Source organism: Misgurnus anguillicaudatus, chromosome 6 (genome assembly GCF_027580225.2).
Source record: "Misgurnus anguillicaudatus chromosome 6, ASM2758022v2, whole genome shotgun sequence".
Lineage (NCBI taxonomy): Eukaryota > Metazoa > Chordata > Actinopteri > Cypriniformes > Cobitidae > Misgurnus > Misgurnus anguillicaudatus.
The window spans coordinates 20,322,429-20,346,094 of NC_073342.2; the positions used below are offsets into that span (position 1 = coordinate 20,322,429).

General features: G+C 39.7%; 1 protein-coding gene across 1 annotated transcript in view; it reads left to right on the plus strand.

The window, feature by feature from the left end:
- The first annotated feature begins 808 nt into the window (after positions 1 to 808).
- The window catches only part of celsr1b (cadherin EGF LAG seven-pass G-type receptor 1b), a 74,742-nt gene continuing 51,884 nt past the window's right edge, over positions 809 to 23,666 (plus strand). The window contains exons 1-2 of the mRNA XM_073868728.1: positions 809 to 4,457; positions 20,845 to 21,483. Of these exons, the coding sequence (XP_073724829.1) occupies positions 983 to 4,457; positions 20,845 to 21,483 (4,114 nt within the window). The 5' untranslated portion in view covers positions 809 to 982. The remainder of the gene's footprint in view (positions 4,458 to 20,844; positions 21,484 to 23,666) is intronic.

The following is a 23,666-nucleotide window of genomic DNA, read 5'->3' on the forward strand; positions in this document are numbered from 1 at the left end:
ATTCTCAAATAATGTGCATTTAAGTAAACCCCAGTGCCTAACGTATAATTTTGTGTTCCTAGACAGTAAGAAGAACCCATATTTGTTTTATCCTCAAGGGGGCGCACTTAATCAAGATCATTATCATAATGCTTTGTATGTGAATGTTTGTAAACAAAATCCCATTCTATGCTATTTCCTATTGTGGTTTAAAAAATCAAAGCAAGATTAATGCGAAATCCACTTCTTTTAAGTATGCTTAATTTTTTCTTTTTTTTCTGCAGCTGTAGTTATTAATGTAACAATTGATATGAAAAACTACTGTAGTATACTTTAGTATTTAGTATAGTAAGCTGTAGTATATTATAGTAATAACTATCCATTGTCAATGTTTACTATAGTATTTCTGTAATATTAACTATAGTGAATTTATAAACTGTAGTAAATATTGTAATACATTTTAATATTTACTTTGGTATGGTTCAAACACACATATTTACGTGAAGAAGATCGAGGTTGTTTATAGTGAAACGACCTAAATTATTTAAATTGGATTCAAGACATTAAAACGAAAAAAAAAATGATGATGATGATGATGATATTTAACAGTATATAAAATATGTAAATATAAAAAATAATTAAATTAGATGTATACAATGGTATTTTAAAACGCCAAAAAGTTCGCTGACAGGAAATCTAAGTTTAAATATGAACATGTTACGTATATTTAATTATTATTTTTTTATTATTCTTACAAAAATATAATCTGCTCCGTTCGAGCTCATTGGATATTTTAAAATCACAATGCGCACATGAACAGGTCTATGCAAATGAGTGTGGGCGGGGAGGGGCGGAGTCATCTAACTCATTTGAACTTATCAGTGCAGCTCACTGTGATCCCCGCTCTACCCAAACAAACATGCTTTGACCCAATATGCACTTTTACGTCACAGGAATGGTTGGGATTTTGCAGACTTTCTGGATTGTTTGGATTAATTGAGTCATGGAATTACCAATGATATGGATGTGCTTTGGATTACTTATTCATCACGTCCCAAAGTTTGGATGCTTAGATTTACATCTATGGGAAACCCTGCGACCCGGCGTGACACTGGCAAATGTATCAATTGGACCGGAATGGGTGTACAAAATCGACAGACATCTCACACCGAAGTCTGTCCGACTCGTTTTGGAGATAGAGAAAAGTAACGGGAGGATATCACTCGCGCGTAAAGTGGCCTGCATGCGTTTCGAGAAAAATCCATCGCCACTGTATGTGCGGATAAAATCACTGCTTTCTGAAAACTTCGTACTGGTTCATTTCAACACATTCGTGCATGGTCAGAATTGCTTTATTAAATACAAAAGAAAAACTCATAATCCTGTTTATATGCATCTTCAGTATGGATATGAAAAGTGCATTTCTTTGGACTCCTTTCATATAAACATCTATGAACATTTACCTTCATCCATGCGGACTGCACAAATGTCTCGTGGTAGGTGCGTGGAAAAAGACAAACATGCTGACTCCCACACGAGCGCAAAGTTTTGTTTGCCAAACACTGAGGTGAAATTATTTTGTTTAATGACTAACTCTCAAAATGGCACATTACTTGTAGACGTCCAACTACATTTAAACAAAATACAAAATGATAAACAGCCCCTGGACTCGTGGGCTAAACGTCAAAAACGAAACGTGAACTCCGCACCTCAGTTTCAGCTGCCAAACTACCAAGTATCCGTGCCTGAGAACGAGCCCTCGGGGACGCGCGTCATTACGCTCAAAGCCTTTGACGCAGATGATGGAGACGCTGGTGTTGTTGAATACGATATGGAAGCCCTTTTTGACAGCAGATCTAACCATTTGTTTCAGATAAACCCTGAAACTGGTGGAATAACAACCCTGCAACCTTTAGACAGGGAGCTTAAAGATACCCACGTGTTCAAAGTTACCGCCACGGATATGGGAATCCCAAAAAGATCAGCAATCGCATATCTCACGATCACAGTGAGCGACACTAACGACCACCCGCCAGTCTTTGAACAGACTGAGTATAGAGTTAGCATTCGTGAAAATGTTGACGTGGGTTTTGAAGTTATAACCATTAGGGCTACCGATGGAGACGCACCATCCAATGCCAATACAATTTATAAGATAGTCAATTATAATGAGATTAATTCATCCTTTGAAATCGATCCCAGGAACGGGTTGGTCAAAACCAGAGTCAGTCCGGATCGAGAGTTAAAGACCCATTACAAGCTCATAGTTGAAGCCAACGACCAGGGCAAAGAACCCGGTCCGCGCACTGCCACGGCGACGGTTCACATCACTATAGAGGATGAGAATGATAACAACCCACAGTTTAGTGAGGAAAGATATCTAGTTCAGGTCCCAGAAAACATCGCTGTAAACTCGCAAGTGGCTGTGGTGAAGGCCACCGATAAAGATGCTGGAAACAATGCTAAAGTCCATTACAGCATCATTAGTGGGAATGTAAAGGGCCAGTTTTATATACATTCCCCTACAGGAGTCATTGACGTTATCAGCCCCCTAGATTATGAGATGATAAGGGAGTATACGCTCCGTGTGAAGGCACAAGATGGGGGGCGCCCGCCTAATATCGATGGGACAGGTGTGGTGGTTATCCAAGTGGTGGATGTTAACGATAATTCCCCCATGTTTGTCAGCACACCCTTTCAAGCTTCAGTGTTAGAAAATGTTCCTGTTGGCTACTCCGTGATACACATTCAAGCTATAGATGCTGATTCGGGCGACAATGCTCATTTGGAGTACAAACTGACCGACACGTCACCCGGCTTTCCGTTTGTCATCAATAACAACACGGGGTGGATCACAGTTTGTGCTGAGCTTGACAGGGAAACTACTGAGTTTTATAGCTTTGGCGTAGAAGCAAAGGATCATGGGATTCCTACGATGTCATCCTCAGCTAGCGTTAGCATCTCTGTACTGGACGTAAATGATAACGTCCCCACCTTCACGCAGCATCTATATAACCTAAAGGTTAACGAGGATGCTGTTGTGGGTACCAACGTGCTTACGGTCACAGCTATAGATAGAGATGTAAACAGTGTGGTGACGTACCAGATATCAAATGGGAACACACGCAACAGGTTTTCCATCACTAGTCAGAGCGGAGCTGGGTTAATCACTTTAGCATTACCCCTGGACTACAAACAAGAACGTCAGTACGTCCTAACAATCACAGCTTCGGATGGTACGCGCCATGATACAGCTCAGGTGTACATTAACGTTAGTGATGCCAACACTCATCGCCCTGTGTTTCAAAGTGCCAACTACCAGGTTTCAGTGAGCGAGGACCGGCCTGTTGGCTCCACTGTTGTTGTAATAAGTGCCACAGATGAGGACACCGGGGAAAATGCTCGTATCACTTACGTAATGGAGGACAATGTTCCACAGTTCAAGATTGATCCTGATACTGGTGCCATTACAACTCAAATCGAGATCGACTACGAAGATCAGGCCTCCTACACGCTAGCCATCATCGCACGAGACAACGGCATTCCCCAGAAATCGGACACCACCTACGTGGAGATCATCGTTCTTGATGCTAACGACAATGCACCCCAGTTCATCAGGGACATTTATAAGGGTAATGTATTTGAGGATGCACCCGTGTACACAAGTGTGCTCCAGGTATCTGCTTCAGACCGTGACTCTGGCTCTAATGGTAGATTAAGCTACACTTTCCAGGGAGGCGATGATGGAGAGGGGGACTTCTTTATTGAGCCTTATTCTGGGATCATCAGAACGGCCCGGAAGCTAGACAGGGAAAACGTAGCGGCATATAGCCTCAAGGCTTTTGCGGTTGACAAAGGTGTTCCCCCTATGAAAGCTGCTGTGGACATCCATGTGTCCGTGCTGGACAGAAATGACAATGCTCCGGTGTTTGAAAAGGATGAACTGTATATTTACGTAGAGGAAAATAGCGCAGTAGGCTCCACTCTGGCCCGTGTAAGTGCCACGGATCCAGATGAAGGGACCAACGCCCAGATCCTCTACCAGATTGTTGAAGGCAATATCCCTGAGGTCTTTCAGCTTGACATCTTCAGCGGAGATCTTATCGCCCTTACTGACCTAGACTACGAGACCAAGATGGAGTACATAATAGTGGTCCAGGCCACCTCCGCCCCACTTGTCAGCCGGGCCACCGTACACGTCCTCCTAGTTGACGTCAACGACAACGACCCTGTGCTGCAAGACTTCGAGATAATTTTCAACAATTATATCACCAATAAGTCCAACAGCTTTCCCACAGGAGTTATCGGAAAGGTTCCTGCACGCGATCCAGATGTGTCTGATAAGCTCCTCTACACATTCGTTGAGGGAAATGAGCTTAACCTTCTTATTCTTAACCAAAATACTGGGGAACTTAAGTTGAGCAAGGACCTGGATAACAACAGGCCTCTTGAGGCCACAATGAGAGTAACAGTTTCAGGTGAGTGTCACATTATAATGATACCACATGTAAGTTTTTGGCAATATGTGTAGTAGTTTAACATTTTTTCTACAAACATCTGCTTTGCTGGTTGCCTGCCACAGTATAAATGGGTTTGTGTGCTCATTATTTTCCCACCGTGATAATTGCTTTCTTTATAGTGTTTAGTGGTGATCTGTTTACTTGTGGGATCTTCTTTTTTAAGCAGGTTCAACCTTTGAATTTATTTTTATAGCCTCACTGTGTCTCTGCTTTTGCACATTTGTTTACGCTCCCTAGTGAGCTTATCCATGGCAACAATTATCACGCTTAAAGTTATTTATTTGCAGAGATTTCAAGACTTTGCAGTGTTGTCTGCACTGCAGCACAGTCCTCAAGGAATATGATATTTTTGAGAAGCCGTCCTACAGGTCATAAAAGGAGTTTCACTGCCACAGATGAGACAAAACTGTGGCAGTAGAATTGGATATCTAAATTGCTTTTCTTCCCAGCTATTTTCAAATTAACTTTTGTTCACCCTAAGTCCAGAAGTTCTGTCACTACTCACTAACATCCATCGTGTAGTAACATGAATATAAGTTAATGAACCCTTTTCTTTTGGAGAAATTAAACCTCTTACCTGTCAGGTTTGTTAGTTTCACATACATTTTCCCAGGAGCCAAGCTTACTGGATGTCCATATTAGACAGTGACTGATCAAGTGTCAAAGTGGGCTTCAATTTGACATGTGATTTTTCAAGTTAGTCTTTGTTCCCAAGCCGTAACTTGCCTCTTGGTTATAAAATGAATCAAAAAAGATAAAATTATGTTTATCTATGGGAAATCCATATATAGGCTTCAAACCATGTTACAAGTCCCAACAGGACATCACGTGATACTGGGATTAGAGCTGTCCATGAAGTGATGGCTTTTCATAGAGTCACAGCGATAAAACTTGTTTATCTTGTATAGAATGTCAAAATTGACAAGAAAATGTTGGGGATTATTTGATTATCCTTTAAAACTCCTGTGTACACCGATACAACTTCAGATCTTTGGAGCTGAATTGATTACTATTGTTGTTGGCCTGGATGTGGATCTCACAGCTTACAGGACCAACATCTTCTTCCTTTCATGTGGTTCTCCTAGGTTTTCATACTTACTGCCATTGAATTTGTGAAATGCCATGTGCTTAGTACGAGTAATGTGAGAGACGCATAACTTCATGGTAAAACTGCGTGACAGGGGAGGGAGGACACAAACATTACTCACGTCCGATGTTTGCGTGAAGTCTTGCTTTTGTTAATCATTGTTAGTTTTGCAAGGTTTCTGGAAAGCTACACACACCCTCATTAAGATCTTATTAAACCACAATCATTATAGAGCAAAAACGTAATAAACACTAAATGTTCCTCCATGGTTTAATCGGTGTTAAATTTAGTTCATTAAGTGCTAAATTTAGAGCTACTTTAGGATGAATCAACACGTCTAAAAGCTAGCTTTACACTAGCTGTATTTCCATTAAATATTTTGGACAAAACTTAAGCGATATTTTCTAAAAGTCAATAACTAAACGCTAATAAAATCAAAATACAGTGAGAGCGACTCAAAGCATACAGAGCAGTCGACTCCAGATGTCATATTTTGATGTCATGCACTTCTTGCGCAGGTTCTTGTGATGCCACATGAAGCTGAACACACCTCTTCTGTCTTGTCCTCCAATCAAACATACCGTGCCATATTTAAAGAATGATCATGTGACTTTTACGCAGGTCTGGTCACTTAAATGCGGGGGGAAAATTTTTTTTTCCGATGTATTCCTTTTTCGAATTGCCTGCAAAACCACCTTACCCCTAAGCGTGATAACATTTTTGCGATATATGAGACTTTATAAGAAATTGCCGCCTATCCATTCACTCTAAAAACAAAAGGTGCTAAATAGCACTAAAAGTGGTTCACTGGCTCATTATCATAGGTGAACCAATTTAAGTGCCATATAGCACCTGTGTAGAACCATATTGTGCTATATAGAACCATATCTGGTGCTATAGTGGTGCTATTACCCCAGGATGGTTCTTCATAGGTGCTTTAAAAATGGTTCCCCTATGATTACGAGCTTTTAGTGCGAATTAGCAAAAAAGTTTAGAATGTTGGGTGCGTTTTTTCTTTCGCTTTTTCGACTTGTGCAGTTTGAACTGTAATGGCAAACGCAGCTACTAGCCATATTTTCATCACCATGATTTTATTCGCATTTTGAAGTACCAACACGAGTGATGGAAATGCCAAATTTTTAATACATTTTAAATTTATTAATTTGCAAAAATCGTTATTACGCGAGTGATTTCAATGTTAAGTCAATGTGAAGACGTGTTGAAGCGCATGTGGAGGTCTCGCGGTGCGAATGAGGCGTTTAGTGTGGTGCGGTAGACGCGATTCCACTTCATTCGCGTGTCTACTTTGCGCAACTGCCGCAAATTGAGCATTGCCGCAGGAAAAAATTTAAGTTTGCCGGAAAAAGGTGCCATGTTAACCAATCCGAAGTTTGCTCTAGTAGTGACGTGATTACAGGAAGCGAGAGGAGTCGCAGGAGAATTTTCACGTGAATGTCTCCATGACTAGAATTTCACGCGCGGCTTTCACGCAAACTCAAATGTTCATGCGGCAAACTAGATGCGGTATAAGCGAATCGTGAATTTGACGCCTCAAACGTGGCTGGTGTGAACCCACAGTTACCGTATGCGAAAAAGAGTAAAGGGGGTCGCACATCAGACAAGAAGTCTAATTTCAACTAGCTCTGGTGGTAGTTTGACGTCTTCAAAGTAACGACGCAGCATGATGTCGAACAAGCCTGTTGTCTTCACCATATATAAGGCTTGACATTGTCGTAATGTGTGCCTGCATCAAAAAAAATTGCGCTTCTTCTTTTTTGCACAGCATTCACTTTGGCAATTACAACTTGCAGTGCTAATAAATGAATAACTTGTCCCATAGGCTTGTAACGGTATACCGGTATGGCGGTATACCATGATATTAACTTTCACGATTATCATACCGTAAACATTTGCTTGTACACGGTTTTGGGAAAAAATTAATAAAGCAGATCTCACCTCCGCTACTGCACACACGCAACTTAATTCGGCTTGACTGCTAGACTCCTCCACTCGTTTCATGTACAGCAGAGAAAATGTCAGAGCCAGAGACTACAAATTCTAACCTCTATCCCCCACCAGAAAAAAAGTTAAAATCTACAGTATGGAAATACTTTGGGTATCCAAAAAACAAATGCAGGGTTGTTCTTTAAGATGGATATCCAGTTTGCAAGAAATGTGGACGAAGAGTGGCTGCAAAAGGCGACACTAAAGCCCATTTAAGTGATTTATATTACAGATCAATTTAAGTTGATTATACTTGATTATAGTTGATATATAATAAAAACTACACTCACTCACTATTTCACTCACTATATGACGATGTGAACAAATGAATATATCCAGAGCAGCTCTTAGATAATTTAATAAGTATTTCATTATTTTATATTTAAAAAAAAGTAATAAATTAAGAATCAAAGTTTATTTTTTTCAAAAGTGTTGTTTTTTTCCAAAAAAGTTTGACATAATAAACCATATGTTCAACCCAAACCCCCTATCTGTTTTTTATTAATTTAAGGGTCATTGTAGCTAATGATTATAATAATAAGTGTTAATACCGCCAAACCGTGAAACCGCGATAGTTTCTGAGGCGATTATCATACCGTGGAAATCTCATACCGTTACAACCCTAATCGTGACTACATGCAGTCCCCTCTCCATTTTCCAAGCGTACCTTGTTTTGTTTATTGTTGGTTACTAGGTTACCAATACCACCGTTATTCGCTCGAACAACTTGATGGAAAGGCACCTAATTCGCATTTGTTTGTTTTTCTTTTTTGCACATTTTTTAAAGATTCACTTCACGTTTGGATGGAACCCAGCTAATGTTAATCTCTGAGCTTTTTTACACTCGACTTCCAGAAGGTTTCTAAATCAGTCAGCCATTGCCATTTAAACTTTTCTTTCACATTTTTTTCTAAAATGCTGCAGTGAACATAAGCACAATTGTGACCCTGCCTGTGAAAAGACAGCTAAAGTATTTTTTTGTGATTTTCCTTCAATTGTGTTGCCATTTTAGACAAGTTTTCTGTAGAGCTGTTCAGATCCAAAGCATTTAGGGGGCGTGCACACCAACGCTTTTACGCCCGCGGCCGGCGCATGTTTTCAATTCATTTCAATGGAAACTCGGCGTATTTCAAATAAGCCAGCCGCTAGCGGTTTTTTTCGGCGCTGAAAACCGGCGCAGAGAGTTGGGAGGTGTTCAGCTTTGGAGGAGGGGCTCCGCTCGTCAATGTCAGTTTTCACACGGCCGCCCAATCACACTGGAGGAGGGGCGGGACATTACCACAGCAACCAACCGGCTCGCAGCTGACGTATCACAGCTACCAAAGCGCTCAGCTGAAGAAAGCTGGTACTCAGCTGAAAAACAGCTGGCATTCGCGTCCTCAAGGCGTTTTCAGCCGCGTTTAAAAGTTTTGGTGTGTCCAGCCCCTTAATGTCTCTTGGTCTTTAAAGCATCTGTGGTTGTCCATTGGCCTACTCAGTGTTTTAACCCATACCTAAATGAAAAAAATGTGTTAATACACATAATGCACCCTCTGTAGTGCTATATACTTAGCAAATGTTACTCTCCAAACTTGACTCACCTCCATGGTTGCGTACATCTATATAACATCACACAGAGATAACCTCACAAGCCTTATCTGGAATGCTGTTGAATGGGTGATAATGGGAGTGATTTACTAAAAAGGCCATCTGTGCTTAATTCTTCATCTTCTGAACTTTTCCTCTATATTTTAATGTCAGAGGTAGGGCGCCTCGCATAATCCCTGATCTTTCAATCTTTATCTTTTGAACCTGACGCATTTCATTCATCCCATTTAGTCTTCTGCCACGGCTGATGCAAAGCATGTGTCATCCGTGCATTTCTCATATTAAAGGCAGTGCATATTTCTTCATCCCGACAGCTACTTTTCAGTCAGATCACTTGTAATGCTAACTCACTAGCGGTCAACACCAGAGCTCAGTTCAGCTAGCTCAGAATCCAGATCCTCTGGTAACGCAACTGAGGCATCCCATTAGGGTTCCCCTATGGGCGTCCTCTAAAGGAAGTCTGGGAAAAAGAGTTTTGAAAAGCTCTGGCTCTCCGCCGTCGTTGCCATGGTGAAGAGGGACCATTATAAAGCTCTTAAGAGTTTCGCGGCAAGCCGGGGGTTGAAGCACGGGCTCCTTTTGTGAAGTGGGGTGAGACAAGGGGGTGAAATGTGGGGGGCTTCTAAAATTCGAGGAGGGGAGAGACATTGTTCACATGCAGATTTCTGTCACTGAAGAAAAAGCTGTTTGTGTGTTGAGATCTTATAGGAAGAACATAGTTGGGCCCTTTTGTCACTTGGGCTGGTGAAACAGCAGAGATCAGATGGGGATCATTCTGAATGCAACCGGAAAACTTGTCACTCATGCATGATTTGTTCACTGTGAAAATAATAAAATATCCCTAAACACATTTTGATAGATTTGAACAGATTTAGTCTTCATAAGACAATGTGTGGTAATGATTGCAGAGTTAAATTACAGTACTTATACAGTAAATGAGGCTTAGCTGTAACATTATTCAAGAGCTGCTCTTAATTTTCAGGCACAAGCGGTTGCCATTGGACACCAAAGGCTATTTAACAAAGACTTAGGAATGAGTATAAAGGTTTTTACTGGTGTGCATGGGTACAAAGGGCAAATTTGGCATTATCTTCTCTAGACCTAAAGCCTCTGAATTCTTTGCTAAGACCTTAAATACAACAAAATAATTCAAGTCAGTAAAGCTTTGAAAAGAGAAATTCTTTATTTCATGTTTAAAATTTTTAAAGCATAACATATTAAAGACGGGGCGCATGATTTCTGAAAGCCAATGTTGATATTTGAAATCACCTGAACAAACACGGACCTACCCCAGTAGAATCTGGACTTTTTTTAATAGACCAGCCCCACACATACGCAACCCAGGCACTGATGTCGGTTAGTACTGCTGTCCCTTACTGCTACAAGTGTGTTTTGGTACTCGGCCTGACTCCCTTTCCCAAAGCGTTTTTCAAAAATCATGCACCACGCCTTTAAAGTGATAGTTCACCCCAAAATAAAAAAAAATCATTATTAACTCACCCTCAAGTTGTTTCAAATTAATTTCATTGTTCTGCTCAACACAAATAAACATATTTTAAAAAATATTTGTAAATATTTGTGGAGCGCTATTGACTTCCATAATATAATTTTTTCTTATGGAAGTCAATGGTGCCCCAGATCTGTTTGGTTACAAACATACTTCAAAGTATCATCATAAGACAAGTTTCATTTTTGCGTGAGCTATTTATGCCAAATTTATATTTTAGCTGCTCCTTGAGTTTGTCCTAAATGTAGAAATAAGTATCCAACATTCATGTTCTGTTAAAGGGGACATGTCACAATAATTTTTTAAGATGTCAAATAAATCTTTGGTGTCCCCATAGCACACATGTGAAGTTTTAGCTCAAAATACCATTTAAATAAATTATTATAGCATGTTAAAGTTGACACTTTGTAGGTGTGAGTAAAAATTAGCTGTTTTGGGTGTGTCCTTTAAAATGCAAATGAGCTGATGAAATTGAAACACTGATCACAATGATGGTGGTTTATTGCAATTGAAACTCAATTGTGCTGTGAATTATTTTCTCTCTTTCTCTCTGTACTTAATGGCTGTGCCATGCTTGGATAGTGCAGATTAGGGGCGGTATTATTAAAATAAGATCTCCTTATGACATCATAAGGAGAGCCAAATCTGAACGACCTATTGCGGAGAATGGTTTACCAAAACTAAGTTGTTGGGTTGTTGTTTTTTCACATTTTCTAGGTTGATAAAAGCACTGGGAAACCAATTATAACACTTAAACATGGAAAAAGTCAGATTTTCATACCATGGCCCCTTTAAACAATATGTTGCATAGTAAAAAGGCAGTGAGTACCTCCATGTGTATATTGCTGCACTTGCAAATCCAGGCTTTCAGACTCGAGCTAAGCCTATGCTGTATCAATATTTTACATTAATGCTTTAGACTCTTCAATACTAAGGCATTGTAGAAGCACTTTCATGTCTCTTGGCCTTGGGCAAAGTTAATGGCAAAACCAATGAAATCCACACCTCTAGCAAAGGCTTTACTTTAGTGATCCTCTGTTTGCTTTACCGCTGCTTGGAGGGATCAAAGCAGAGCATCACAGATGATGTTAACAATAATTGCAACAAATTCACGAAGACCGGCTGAGGTGTGGTCTCCATTATCAGGCACTTACTCGGTGGAGAGATGCTTTGTTCATTAACTTCTCAGAGCAACCCACCACATTCCACGCAAGCCATGCCAGGGAAAAAGCTTTCATAGGACCAAGAAAGGAATGCAAGGGAGGATAGTTGAGAGGGAAACATCCAAGTTACAAACAATCAATCAAAGAAACTATTTGGGCTAAGAGCTGGACACGGGGTTAGTCATGGTGGTCCTTGACTTATCATAAATAAATCTTTAATGTTTCCGAATGATTTGATTTTGATTTTCATCACATTTTTTTGTCACAGATGCTGGAAGAGTTGTGAATATTACCATTAGGAAAGTTCATCTTTTAAGTTTTTCAAAAAGTTTCTATTGTTTGTGCTCAGTAGCTCCTCTCTCAACTGGGTCTATTGTATGACGGGCAGCCATTGGCTCTGCTTAGTACATATTTGGGACAGACGTCAGCCTTGATGTTGCCGTGGTCACTGCCAGAGAAGCAGGCCGTGGATCTTGGTGTTAACTAAACTGATGCTTTTAGATGGAACTTGGCAACTTTCTGTCATCTCTGTTAATGTTGTGCCAGCCAACTGCCAATCAGCTGACAGAGTCAACGTTCCAACATGCTTTTAGGGGAGCATTTAAGGATTGATGACTAAAAAGAGACAAACAGTTCTGATGCCTTTTGTGTTTTTGCATTTGGTTTTGTCCATTAAAGGAATAGTCCATTTTCTTAAAAGAAAAATCCAGATAATTTACTCACCACCATGTCATCCAAAATGTTGATGTCTTTCTTTGTTCAGTCCAGAAGAAATTATGGTTTTTGAGGAAAACATTGCAGGATTTTTCTCATTTTAATGGACTTTAATAGAGCTCAACACTTAAAACTCAACACGTAACAGTTTTGTCCAACAGAGTTTCAAAGGACCACAAACGATCCCAAACGAGGCATAAGGGTCTTATCTAGCAAAACGATTGTCATTTTTGACAAGAAAAATAACAAATATACACTTTTAAACCACAATTTCTCATCTAGGTCCGGTCCTGAAAGCGTCAGCGTGACCTCACGCATGACGTCAAGAGGTCACAGAGGACGAACGCGAAACTACGCCCCAGTGTTTACAAGTGTGGAGAAAGAGGACCGTTCTGACGTTGTTGTATGTGGAATGATACTAATTAATGTCTTTGTGTCAGTTTATTGTTTAAAATGGTCCGCAAATGTGCGTTTCAGATATGTAACACGTGACCTCCCTACGTCACTACGCATTTACGTTAGGCCGCGCTGGACCGGACCTGGACGAGAGGTTGTGGTTTGAAGGTGCATATTTTTTGTTTTTTTTGTCAAAAATTACAATTGTTTCGCTAGATAAGACCCTTATGCATCGTTTGGGATCGTTTATAGTCCTTTGAAACTCTGTTGAAAAAACTGTTACGTGTTGAGTTAAGTGTTAAGTGTTGTTGTCCATTAAAGTCCATTAAAATGAACATAATGATCAAAAACATAATTTCTTCTCGACTGAACAAAGAAAGACATCAACATTTTGGATGACATGGTGGTGAGTAAATTATCTGGATTTTTCTTTTAAGAAAATGGACTATTCCTTCAATTCCAATTTGTTTTTAAAGAGATTGTTCACCCACAAATATCTGTCCGTGTTTAATAAAAAATAAGTTTACTCACAGTTTAATTTCTCTGTCCAATGGCACAATCTGTATGAATTTGTATGATATCATTTGTATGTTTTGCATTTGGCAGACACTTTTATGCAAAGCAACTTACAGTGCATTACAAGGTATACATTTTTTATCAGGATGTGTGTTCCCTGGGTTTGAACCCATTATCATTAGGAGCATGAGCTGTTTGCTTCATGCCTTCCATCTGTGAGTTAACTGATGTCAAAATTATTTACAGGACAGATTAACACTTAATCTCTAAATCTCCCACTATAAATTTGCAGGGGAGTAAGTGTATAATATATATATATATATATTAAGTGTCATTATTGCACTACCTGTTAACTTCAGACATGCCAACCTGATCTTACAGGAAGACTGCATTTTTGTATGAATTCCTACAGTATGATGGTAAATGGTGCAAGAAAAGCTAGAAATGAAGCAAAATTTGATCAATTTATTTGTGTTCATGGCACGAAATTTATCTTTTTTTTCATGCCTTGAGCACAAATGTCTTTTTCATGACAATCGCATTTATATAAATAGTTTTTCATGTGCGTTGCACAACTTTTTTTTCCGTTTCATTTTATGTATTGTTTTCTCATTGTTTTTTCCTATTCAATTCAATTTTATTTATATAGCGCTTTTCACAATTGGTAATTGTTTCAAAGCAGCTTCACATTAATAGAAGCAGGAGAAACACAGAAAGATCGACAGACAATACAAGTAGCAAAATACAGCGGCTATGAATAAACTTTACAAGCAAGCATATTAATAATGTCTCGTATACAAGAGGGGTCTTAGTTAAGCCAATCTCGTCTGACTCCTCGGGGTTGAAAAACCCCTAGGAGAAAAACCTCCCTACTTTTTTAGCCTGGGAGGAACAAAATGTCCTAGGAGGGAAAAAACCCTTGGGAGATATACATATATATTGACTGTATATATATTTATATGGGATGTAAATGAATATGGGATGTAAATGGATAAGGAGATTAAACGGGTTCCATCGGTGGTGACGAGACAGGGAGAGAGAAACAAAATCCTATAAGCGTAGGGGCCGTTCGCATTTAATGCAAGTGTCACACAGTGTTGTGTTTTAATATATGCTCGGTTCCAGACAGGCTGGCTATTGCGGCAATAGTATATTACCCAGACGAGTTATGTGAATGCTTTGTTACGTACAGGCTAACTATTGCAAGATAAGTACATTTACTAGACAAATTATGTGAATGCTATTTTCTTACCATTGTTGCTTGGGGTTGGGGTTAGAATCACTTTCTGTTACATTTTTAGACATCCAAACCCCAACTCTAGCCCCAACTAGTTTTAAAAGCGTAAGAAAAATAGTAGAAACCAATATATAAAAGTACATCCTAACCCAAACTGCAAATCTAACACCAACCCCAAGCGACAATGATTTAAAAATAGGAAAAAAAAGAGAAAACAATACATAAAATGACACGAAATAGAAAGTCGTGCCACGGACACGAGAAACTATTTTTAGGGTCACGAAAAAGACATTCGTGTGAGTGTCACGAAAAAGACATTCGAGCTCAAGGCAAGTAAAAAAGCTGAATTTCATGCCATGGACACAAATAAATTGATAATATTTTGCGTGACTACAACACGACTTTCCGTGAGATCATATTGCATAAACCTAACGTCACCAGGGTGAAAGCAGATTGTATTAAAACATACAAATGAAATCATATGAATTGATGCAAATTAGCCATCTCGTAAAATAGTAATAAATTGCGATGAGATTGTGTTGGATATACACCGTACCAAAAAACTGCTCTGTTTGGATTTGTTTTCAGATTCTGGAGTGTTTAAAAACAAAACTAACCTTGAGACTTTCGCTTTACACACTTTCGCTGTAAACACTGTCACAGCTCAATGGTCATGTAAAGGAGTGTATTGCCAAGTAAAACTGTGAAGATTTTGACATTGTTTACCTTGCTGGCATGACAATGTACTCTAGGAGGTTTCAGAGCTGTTGCTTCCTGTGGCACGGTGCTAAGCAATTATTTAGTTTATAAACATGATTTTATGAAGTTTTGCTTTGTTTTCTTGTGCTGCAAACTTAGTTTGGCTTAGTTATTACACTCGACCACTCACACTTTTGTAATGTAAAAGGAATAGTTTACCCCACAATTTAAATTTTGTCACCATTTAATCATGTATAGGTTTTTTTGTGCACCATTATGCTCCATAGTAGAAAAAAGTGAATTGTGCTCATTGCTTGACATTGCATTGACATCTGGTTTGTAAGCTTTTTACTGGAGGGTTTCCAAGATCATACCTGCAGACTGTTTCATGTGTGTTTGACAGCTATAAAATGATCTGAACACTGTTTTTTTTAGCACTGCCTGGTTCTCAACTGGTGGGCCAAAACTATTTAAGAATCACTGTTTTGTACTGGTGAGAGTTTGTTTAGATGCAAAGTGCATTAATCGATTTCCATCTGAACTTCGATCTTCTGTGTTTGTCGTAGTGTTTGTTTTGCTTCAGCAGCAATTATTGTTAAGAGAATCTGAGGAAAACAAAGACTAACTTAATGCATTTTAGAGAGGCCATAAAGTATAAGGTAAAGATTTTATTGCACACCTCATTAAAAAAGCAACACTTACCGCAAACATTACTGCCCTACTAAGTTTAGCTGGGATCGGATTGTTCTAATGGAATGACTTGGCTAATGTACTAACAGATTTGGAAGAGAAATAGTTAAGTGATTTAATGGGATTATTCAGCATTATCAACACAATGAAGCAGCCTGTTCCCCCTGTAGAAACTGTTTATTTGTGACAAACTTCAAAAGTACAGTATGTGTCAAATATTCAGAAAAATTTGTAAGATGTACACCTTTTTTATCCATATAAATTTGTGTGTTTGTGTAAACTCATAACGATTAAGGTTCCTAAAGCATCTAACATCGTTAGTTCCATCGTTCCTAAGTCAATGAGTTTTTTGAAAGGGGTTTTGGTTAAACGCTTTAATAAGATATTGGCCCTAAATATTTTAACGTTTTATTCTACGACATAAAACACACCAGTAAACTCACTCGTGACTTTTTAAAGCTTTAAAGTGTCTTAAAAAGAGCAGTTACTAACAAGTATCTACATGGGTCAGGACGCATGAAACAACATGGGCACAATTCCCATAAAGATTCATCCACAGAGTATTTCCTTATCAGAAAATATGTTTTTAAAGTGCACCTATAGGGCTTATTCGATCTACGTCATCAATGTTCGCGGCGGCCATATTGTTGACATAAAACTGTCAGTCTGTCAATTGACAAGCGAGGCAGCGTGGGTATTATGCATGGTATTATCGGTGTAATTTTTTTTAAAACCGCGCGATGGTGTGTGGTTTAATACACGGATGTTCTAACAACAGCAAAAAGACCACGGAATTACTTTTTATGCGATACCTACTGTCAGAAAACATGAAACGAGAGGAGTTGAACCAGCGAAGAAGAGACTCCCAACAGCAAAGTCTGTCCCCATCATTTTACCCCAGGTAACGTTAGGGATATATGCTCACAGCAAAGTCTGTCCCCATCATTTGATCACATATGGTTAGCTGTAAGCAGTGGCTGAAACTGCTCTTTCAAATAAGCTGCCATAAATTGAGAGTGTTATTAAATAAGTATTAATAACTATGAACATAATAATAGGTCTGGCATTGACTAGGTAGGGAATTAAGGGCCGTTCACATAGTTTTGAAAATCGTTTTATATTAAACAGAATAGCGGAGCTCACACCAAAACTATAATGATACAGATACAATGAACGACATCATTGGGATCACTTTCTGAGCGATTTTTCCCACCTGATGAAGGATAAACCATTGATAGCATTTAAATCTATTTGAACTTCAGGTGCACGGCCACTTAAAATGACAGTGAAGCTCATTGCTGAGCTCTATAACATTAGATTACCTCCAGTTGCTGTGAAGATTGACTACGTAATGCTTTTTAATCTATTACATTAACCAACTGTTATGCCAAAAGGTAAGAGAATACACAAACTATTAGATTCACTGTTTAGAGTTACGCGAAACGCAGCGTGTTGAGGACATCTGCAAAAGTTTTTATTACAAGCAATATTAAAGGCAAGTGATTTGCGCGACTGCCGTGAGCGAATTAGCATAAACGTATTGTTTGGTGATGTGGACGATGATATAGTTATCGTTATAATGTGAACGGCGCTTCAGTGCTTGTATGATGAATGCGGATACTGTATGAACGATATAGTTATAAATATCCGGATAAGTTACGGCTGGCAATAAGGACGGATCTTTACTTAAGGCTATTGGGTCTATTTGATATCGTTCCACAATAATCAAGCTCATCTTCTCTTAATACAGACGAGATTGAGCCATTAGACTACTGCTCCCCTCGACTCAAATCTATGTGCGGCTAGGGGCAGGACAGATGTCATGTCAACAAGATGGCCGCGGCTAGCGACTTCCGGTGTTTGCGAATAAGCCCTATTTTATTGCTAAAATAGGGTGACCATACGTGCCATTCTTCCCGGACGCGTCCTGGCCAGGATTTCGGTGTGTGTTCCGGAAGTCGTATTTGTTGACCGTATACGCCATTTAGTTAAAAACATAAGACATACAATCGTAGTTTCATTCTTACCTTAAAATGTAACAGTTGCTTTTCTGTAATAATAATAATAATCCTCTATGATGTATGCGTTCGACAAATACGACTTCCGGAAGACGCACCCGATATCCTGGCCAGGACGCGTCCGGAAAGAATGGCACGTATGGTCACCCTAGCTAAAAACAACATTATTTTGTGTATTTTGTATAATACAATGTGTTTGCTTAGTTTATGGTTAAAAATCATATTATTTTCTACATTCCGGTAATTTTTGTAGCTCCAGATTTTCCTGTCTTCCTGAAACGCACAGATTTTTTACAAAACTGTTCCTGATTGGCCAGCTAATCTGTACGTAATAGCTCTGACGTCAGCTGGAAATGTGACGCTCCTTATCATGTTTCAAAGATTTGCTCACAAAGCAATGCTAACAGGAGTTAACTTACAGGCTGTGAGTCCGAAGCGGGGGGAATTATGATAATGTCGGTCTTGTCTACATTACCAATCCCAGGAAGTAAATGTTGCCTACAATCCGTGTGTTTGTTGTAGTCCAAGATTTACATTGGAGATGATAACTCGTGTCATCGTTTACTTTGGGGTTTGTACATTTTGGCATATTGTTAACATGTACTAATACGCACTTACAAACCAAAGGAAATGTAAAATCGTGAAGCGGACCATTGGTGCACTTTAATAAAGTTTGAAAGAGATGTCGGAAGCTTGGTGGTGATGACGTTGATGTCAAGAGACTGTGATGTAGTTTAGTTGTTCACACCAGCCGCGGGAGAGGCATCAAGCACAAGTGATTTTAATGTTAAGTCAATGTGAAGACCCGTTGACGCGCGTCTGGAGGTCTCGCGGCGCGAATGATGCATTTATTGTGACGCGATAGACGCGATTCCGCCGCATTTGCACGTTTAGTTTGCGCGAATTGAGCGTTGCCGCAACAATTGCGCGAGTTGAAAAATGTGAACTTTGGCGGAAAAACGCACTGCGTTAACCAATCAGGAGCTTGCTCTAGTAGTGACGGGATTACAGAAAGCTAGCGGAGTCGCAGGAGACCCTCTCATGATGCGAATTTCCATGTGAATGTCTCGATGACTAGAATTTCATGCGCGAATGAAGCGAGTAAACTCCAACTGTTCAAGCGGCAAACTAGACGCGGTAGACGCGATTTTGACGCCTCAAACGCGGCTGGTGTGAGCCCATGGTAAGGCTATAGCTTTTAATTTCTAGTATACGCATTTAGACTTAAGAAATCATGGAAATCGTGATTATCTGTGAAGATTATCTTGTTGAACAATTTAAATAAACGTTTGTTAAACACTGAGCTTATTTTTTGCGATAATCCAAAAGTCTATAGGATAAATAAATAGGCTTTTAGTGAGGGAACCAGTGTCCTGCTAACTTCCGTGTTGGCCTACAAAAATCCTACAACATCATCCCTGCTGCACTCTATTCTAAAATAACAGTATTATAACCTTAGCAAAACTAGAAATAAGACATGGTGAGACAGCAAAACAAGTTGCTTTATAATATTTTGTGGACATACTGTGATAATTCATCCTTTATATGCATGTATTATTATAAAATAAATGTGTATGAATGCATCTGTGCTTGTAAACACACTTGTGCGCGCAGGTGCAAATGTGTATGCGTGCAGGGGGAGAAATGTTTTGTTGTGTCTGTGACTGCGTGTCTGGCTTAGCTGACAATATGTGAAAGGACAGTTTAACAGAGTGGAAACTTGTCTTCATTGTCTTGCAATTATAGCTCTCTCTATTCACATGATCGAGGGGCTCTTTGCACTGGACACTAAACAATGCCTGACAGACAATAGACACAAAGCTACAGGGACCAGATGTACAATAAAACTCTTATTTGCTGCTTCTTACCATTATTGATGCTAAGTGTCTCACAGAAGGTGTGTGGTGCCTTGCAGCAATTTTTTTCGGTGTGCGAAAATATATTCAGTGTTACCAATTGTAGTAATTTTTTAAGTAGATCCAACTTTCACTGTTTACAGTGTGACTTCAATGAGTGAAGTTTAAAGGGTATTTCCAGCTCCTCTAGAGTTAAACATTTGATTTTTATCGTTTTGGAATCCATTCAGCCGATCTACAGTCCGGCGCTACCACATATAGCATTGCTTAGCACAATCCATTGAATCTGATAACACCATTGCGCTAACAAATAACCAACGAGTCTATACTTTTTCTTTTTGAAACATGATTCTTCTGTAGTGACATTATGTACTAAGACTGACGGAAAATTAAAAGTTGTGATTTTCTAGGCCGATATGGCTAGGACTATACTCTCATTCTGGCGTAATAATCAAGGACTTTGCTGCCATAACATGGCTGCCGCAACTTTTACTTGTCTACATGATGTACACGATGTATCTACTGAAGAGTCAAGTTTTAAATAGTAAAAACTCTGGGGGGGTTTTTAAGCGCGATGCTAAATGGTCTAATCAGATTCAATGAATTATGCTAAGCTATGCTAAAATTGATACTGCCAGACACGGAGATCGACTGAATGGATTCCAAAAGTTTAACTAAAGGGGAACTGGAAAATTAGCCTACTTTCAAAAAAAGTGGAGTGTTCTTTTAAATCCTTTTTGCACAATGAAAAACTTACGCATTAGGTTCAAGTTTGCTCTTTACTAAACTTCTTCCTCATAAAAATTTGAAAATAACACTTGTAGATCCCTTCATTCTATATCGACATTAATGTTACTTTGTGTCTTCTCAGATGGACTTCACCAGGTGTCGGCCCTTTGTACCCTACGTATGACCATCATTACGGACGACATGCTGACCAACAGCATCACTGTACGTTTGGAGAACATGTCTCAGGAGCGTTTCCTCTCCCCTCTGCTGTCACTCTTTGCTGAAGGTGTAGCTGCGGTCCTTTCGACCAGCCCCGACGGCGTCTTCATCTTTAACGTACAGAATGACACGGATGTTAGTGGTAGCGTTCTCAATGTCACTTTTTCAGCTTTGCTTCCCGGAGGAAGCGCTGGACGTTATTTCCCATCGGAGGAGTTGCAGGAGCAACTCTACCTGAACCGCACACTGTTGAGGCTGATCTCAACTCAGCGCGTCCTGCCATTCGACGATAACATCTGTCTGCGTGAGCCCTGTGAAAACTACATGAAGTGTGTGGCAGTTCTGAAGTTCGACAGCACAGCTCCGTTTGTTACATCAAATACGGTTCTTTTCAGGCCTATCCATCCCATGAATGGATTACGGTGTAGATGTCCTGATGGCTTTACGGGAGATTACTGTGAGACGGAGGTGGACCTCTGTTACTCCGGGCCGTGTCAGAACAACGGGAAGTGCCGCAGTCGAGAGGGGGGATACACCTGCGAGTGTCCGCAAGATTTTACAGGTTAGTCAATGTCTCTTTATCTGTTTTCCGACTTTTTTGACCGTACAAAAAAAATTCAGGAAAAGGTGAGTGGTGTTAACTTGTTTGAAAACACGGTTGCTAGGGTCTTCTGATTGGTTGCTAGCCTGTTTCATGTTGTTGCTAGAGTGTTTGCTAGGGTCTTCTGATTGGTTGCTGGGGTGTTTCATGTTGTTACTAGAGTGTTTGCTAGGGTCTTCTGATTGGTTGCTGGTGTGCTTTATGTTACTAGGGTTTTCTGATTGGTTGCTAGGGTGTTGTATGTGGTTGCTAGGGTCTTCTGATTGATTTTTATTAGGATGTTTTATGTGGTTGCTAGGATCTTCGGATTGATTGTTAGGGTGTTCTTATGTGGTTACTAGGACTTTTATGTAGTGGTCAGGGTCTTCTGATTGGTTACTATGGCAGTTATAGTGGGTGCTTGGTAGTTTTGGTTGCCTCTAAATCAGATAAGGTGGTAAGGTGTTTAATGTGGTTGCTAGGGTCTTCTGATTAATTGCTAGGGTATTTTATGTGGTTGCTAGGGTCTTTTGGTCAATTGTTAGGGTGTTTATTAGGGTTGTGCCGAATAATCGTGTAAATGCGTGTTTTCTCAATTAATGAATTTGAATGAATTGCCGTGAAATGCCGCCACATCCAATAGCCAGAGGGCGCTCTCATGTAGAAACGCCATTTGTGCCACAGAAGAAGTAGCATTACAAACACTATTCCAGGAAATGTCTAAAGGAATATTTATATCGCTGTTCTTCAAATTGTTTCAGGTATTTTCATGATAATAAAAATATTTTGAATGATTGTGTTTGACGGGTGTTGCTTTTTAAATGCACGTTATAAACGACTCAGTGATTTTAGATTGATAAGGACTTCCTATTGATCACATAGCCGTAGTACATGCACAAGCTGTGCATGAAACACAGAATCGGAGCTTTGCGATTCAGAATCGATTTCAGGCAGGTCTTTTTAATGGGGAACGCGATATATCGGCACAGCCCTAGTTTTTATGTTACTAGGGTCTTCGGATTGTGTGTTAGGGCAGTTTTTATGGTTGCTAGTGTCCTCTGTTTAATTGCTAAACTGTTTTATTTGGTTTCTAGGGTTTTCTGATTACTGGGGTGTTCTTTTGTGGTTGCTAGGGTCTGATTGGTTGCTGGTGTGTTTTTATGCTATTAAGGTCTTCTGATTGGTTGCTAGGGTGTTGTATGTGGTTGCTAGCATCTTCTGATTGTTGCTAGGATGTTTTATGTGGTTGCTAGGATCTTCGGATTGATTGTTAGGGTGTTCTTTTGTGGTTGTTAGGGTTTTCTAATTAGTTGTCAGTGCAGTTTTTAATGGTTGCTAGATTCTTTTTATCTGATACTTATGAGTTTTTTATGTGGTTATTAGGGCTTTTATGTAGTGGCCAGGGTCTTCTGATTGGTTATCAGGGCAGTTTTAGTGGGTGCTAGGGAGTTTTGGTTGCTTCTAAATCTGATTAGGTGGTAGGGTGTTTAATGTGGTTGCTAGGGTCTTCTGATTAATTGCTATGGTGTTTTTATGTGGTTGCTAGGGTATTATGATTGATTGCTAGGGTGTTTATATGTGGTTGCTAGAATTGTCTGATTATTGCTAGGGCGCTCTTATGTGGTTGCTACCGTATTGATTTACTAGGGTGTTTTATGTGGTTTCTATTAGTGCTGTGTTCAAAATATCGATACGACGATACATCGTCATGGACGCCTGACGATGCGCGCATCGATACAGCACCTTCCGTATCGATTCGGATGCACTTTTGAAAATAAGGTGACGAATCGCTGTTGATCCGTGATCCATATGGAAAGGACGCATGTGTCCCGTGAAGTACGTAGAGTTAAAGGTAGCGGGGTATACTTTCATTTTGCGTGTCTGTCTCGCTGGCGCACGTGTCAGTATAGTGAGCCGCGTACTCGCGCTCTCTCTCCCTCTCTCTCCCGCGCATGCACGTATTTAAAATCAATGAGTTCAGTATGAAAGCGCAGATATCTTAGCCTATACTACTGCAAAGGGCTTTATTAACCACTCTTATAAAACAGTACTAACGCATTTGAGGAGAAACACGACAAAGATTTGCATGTCAAAAGTGTACGTCTAGAGCAGAGATACAGAGCTACTTCAAACTATAGCTGTCACATTAATAATCTGATTTCTAC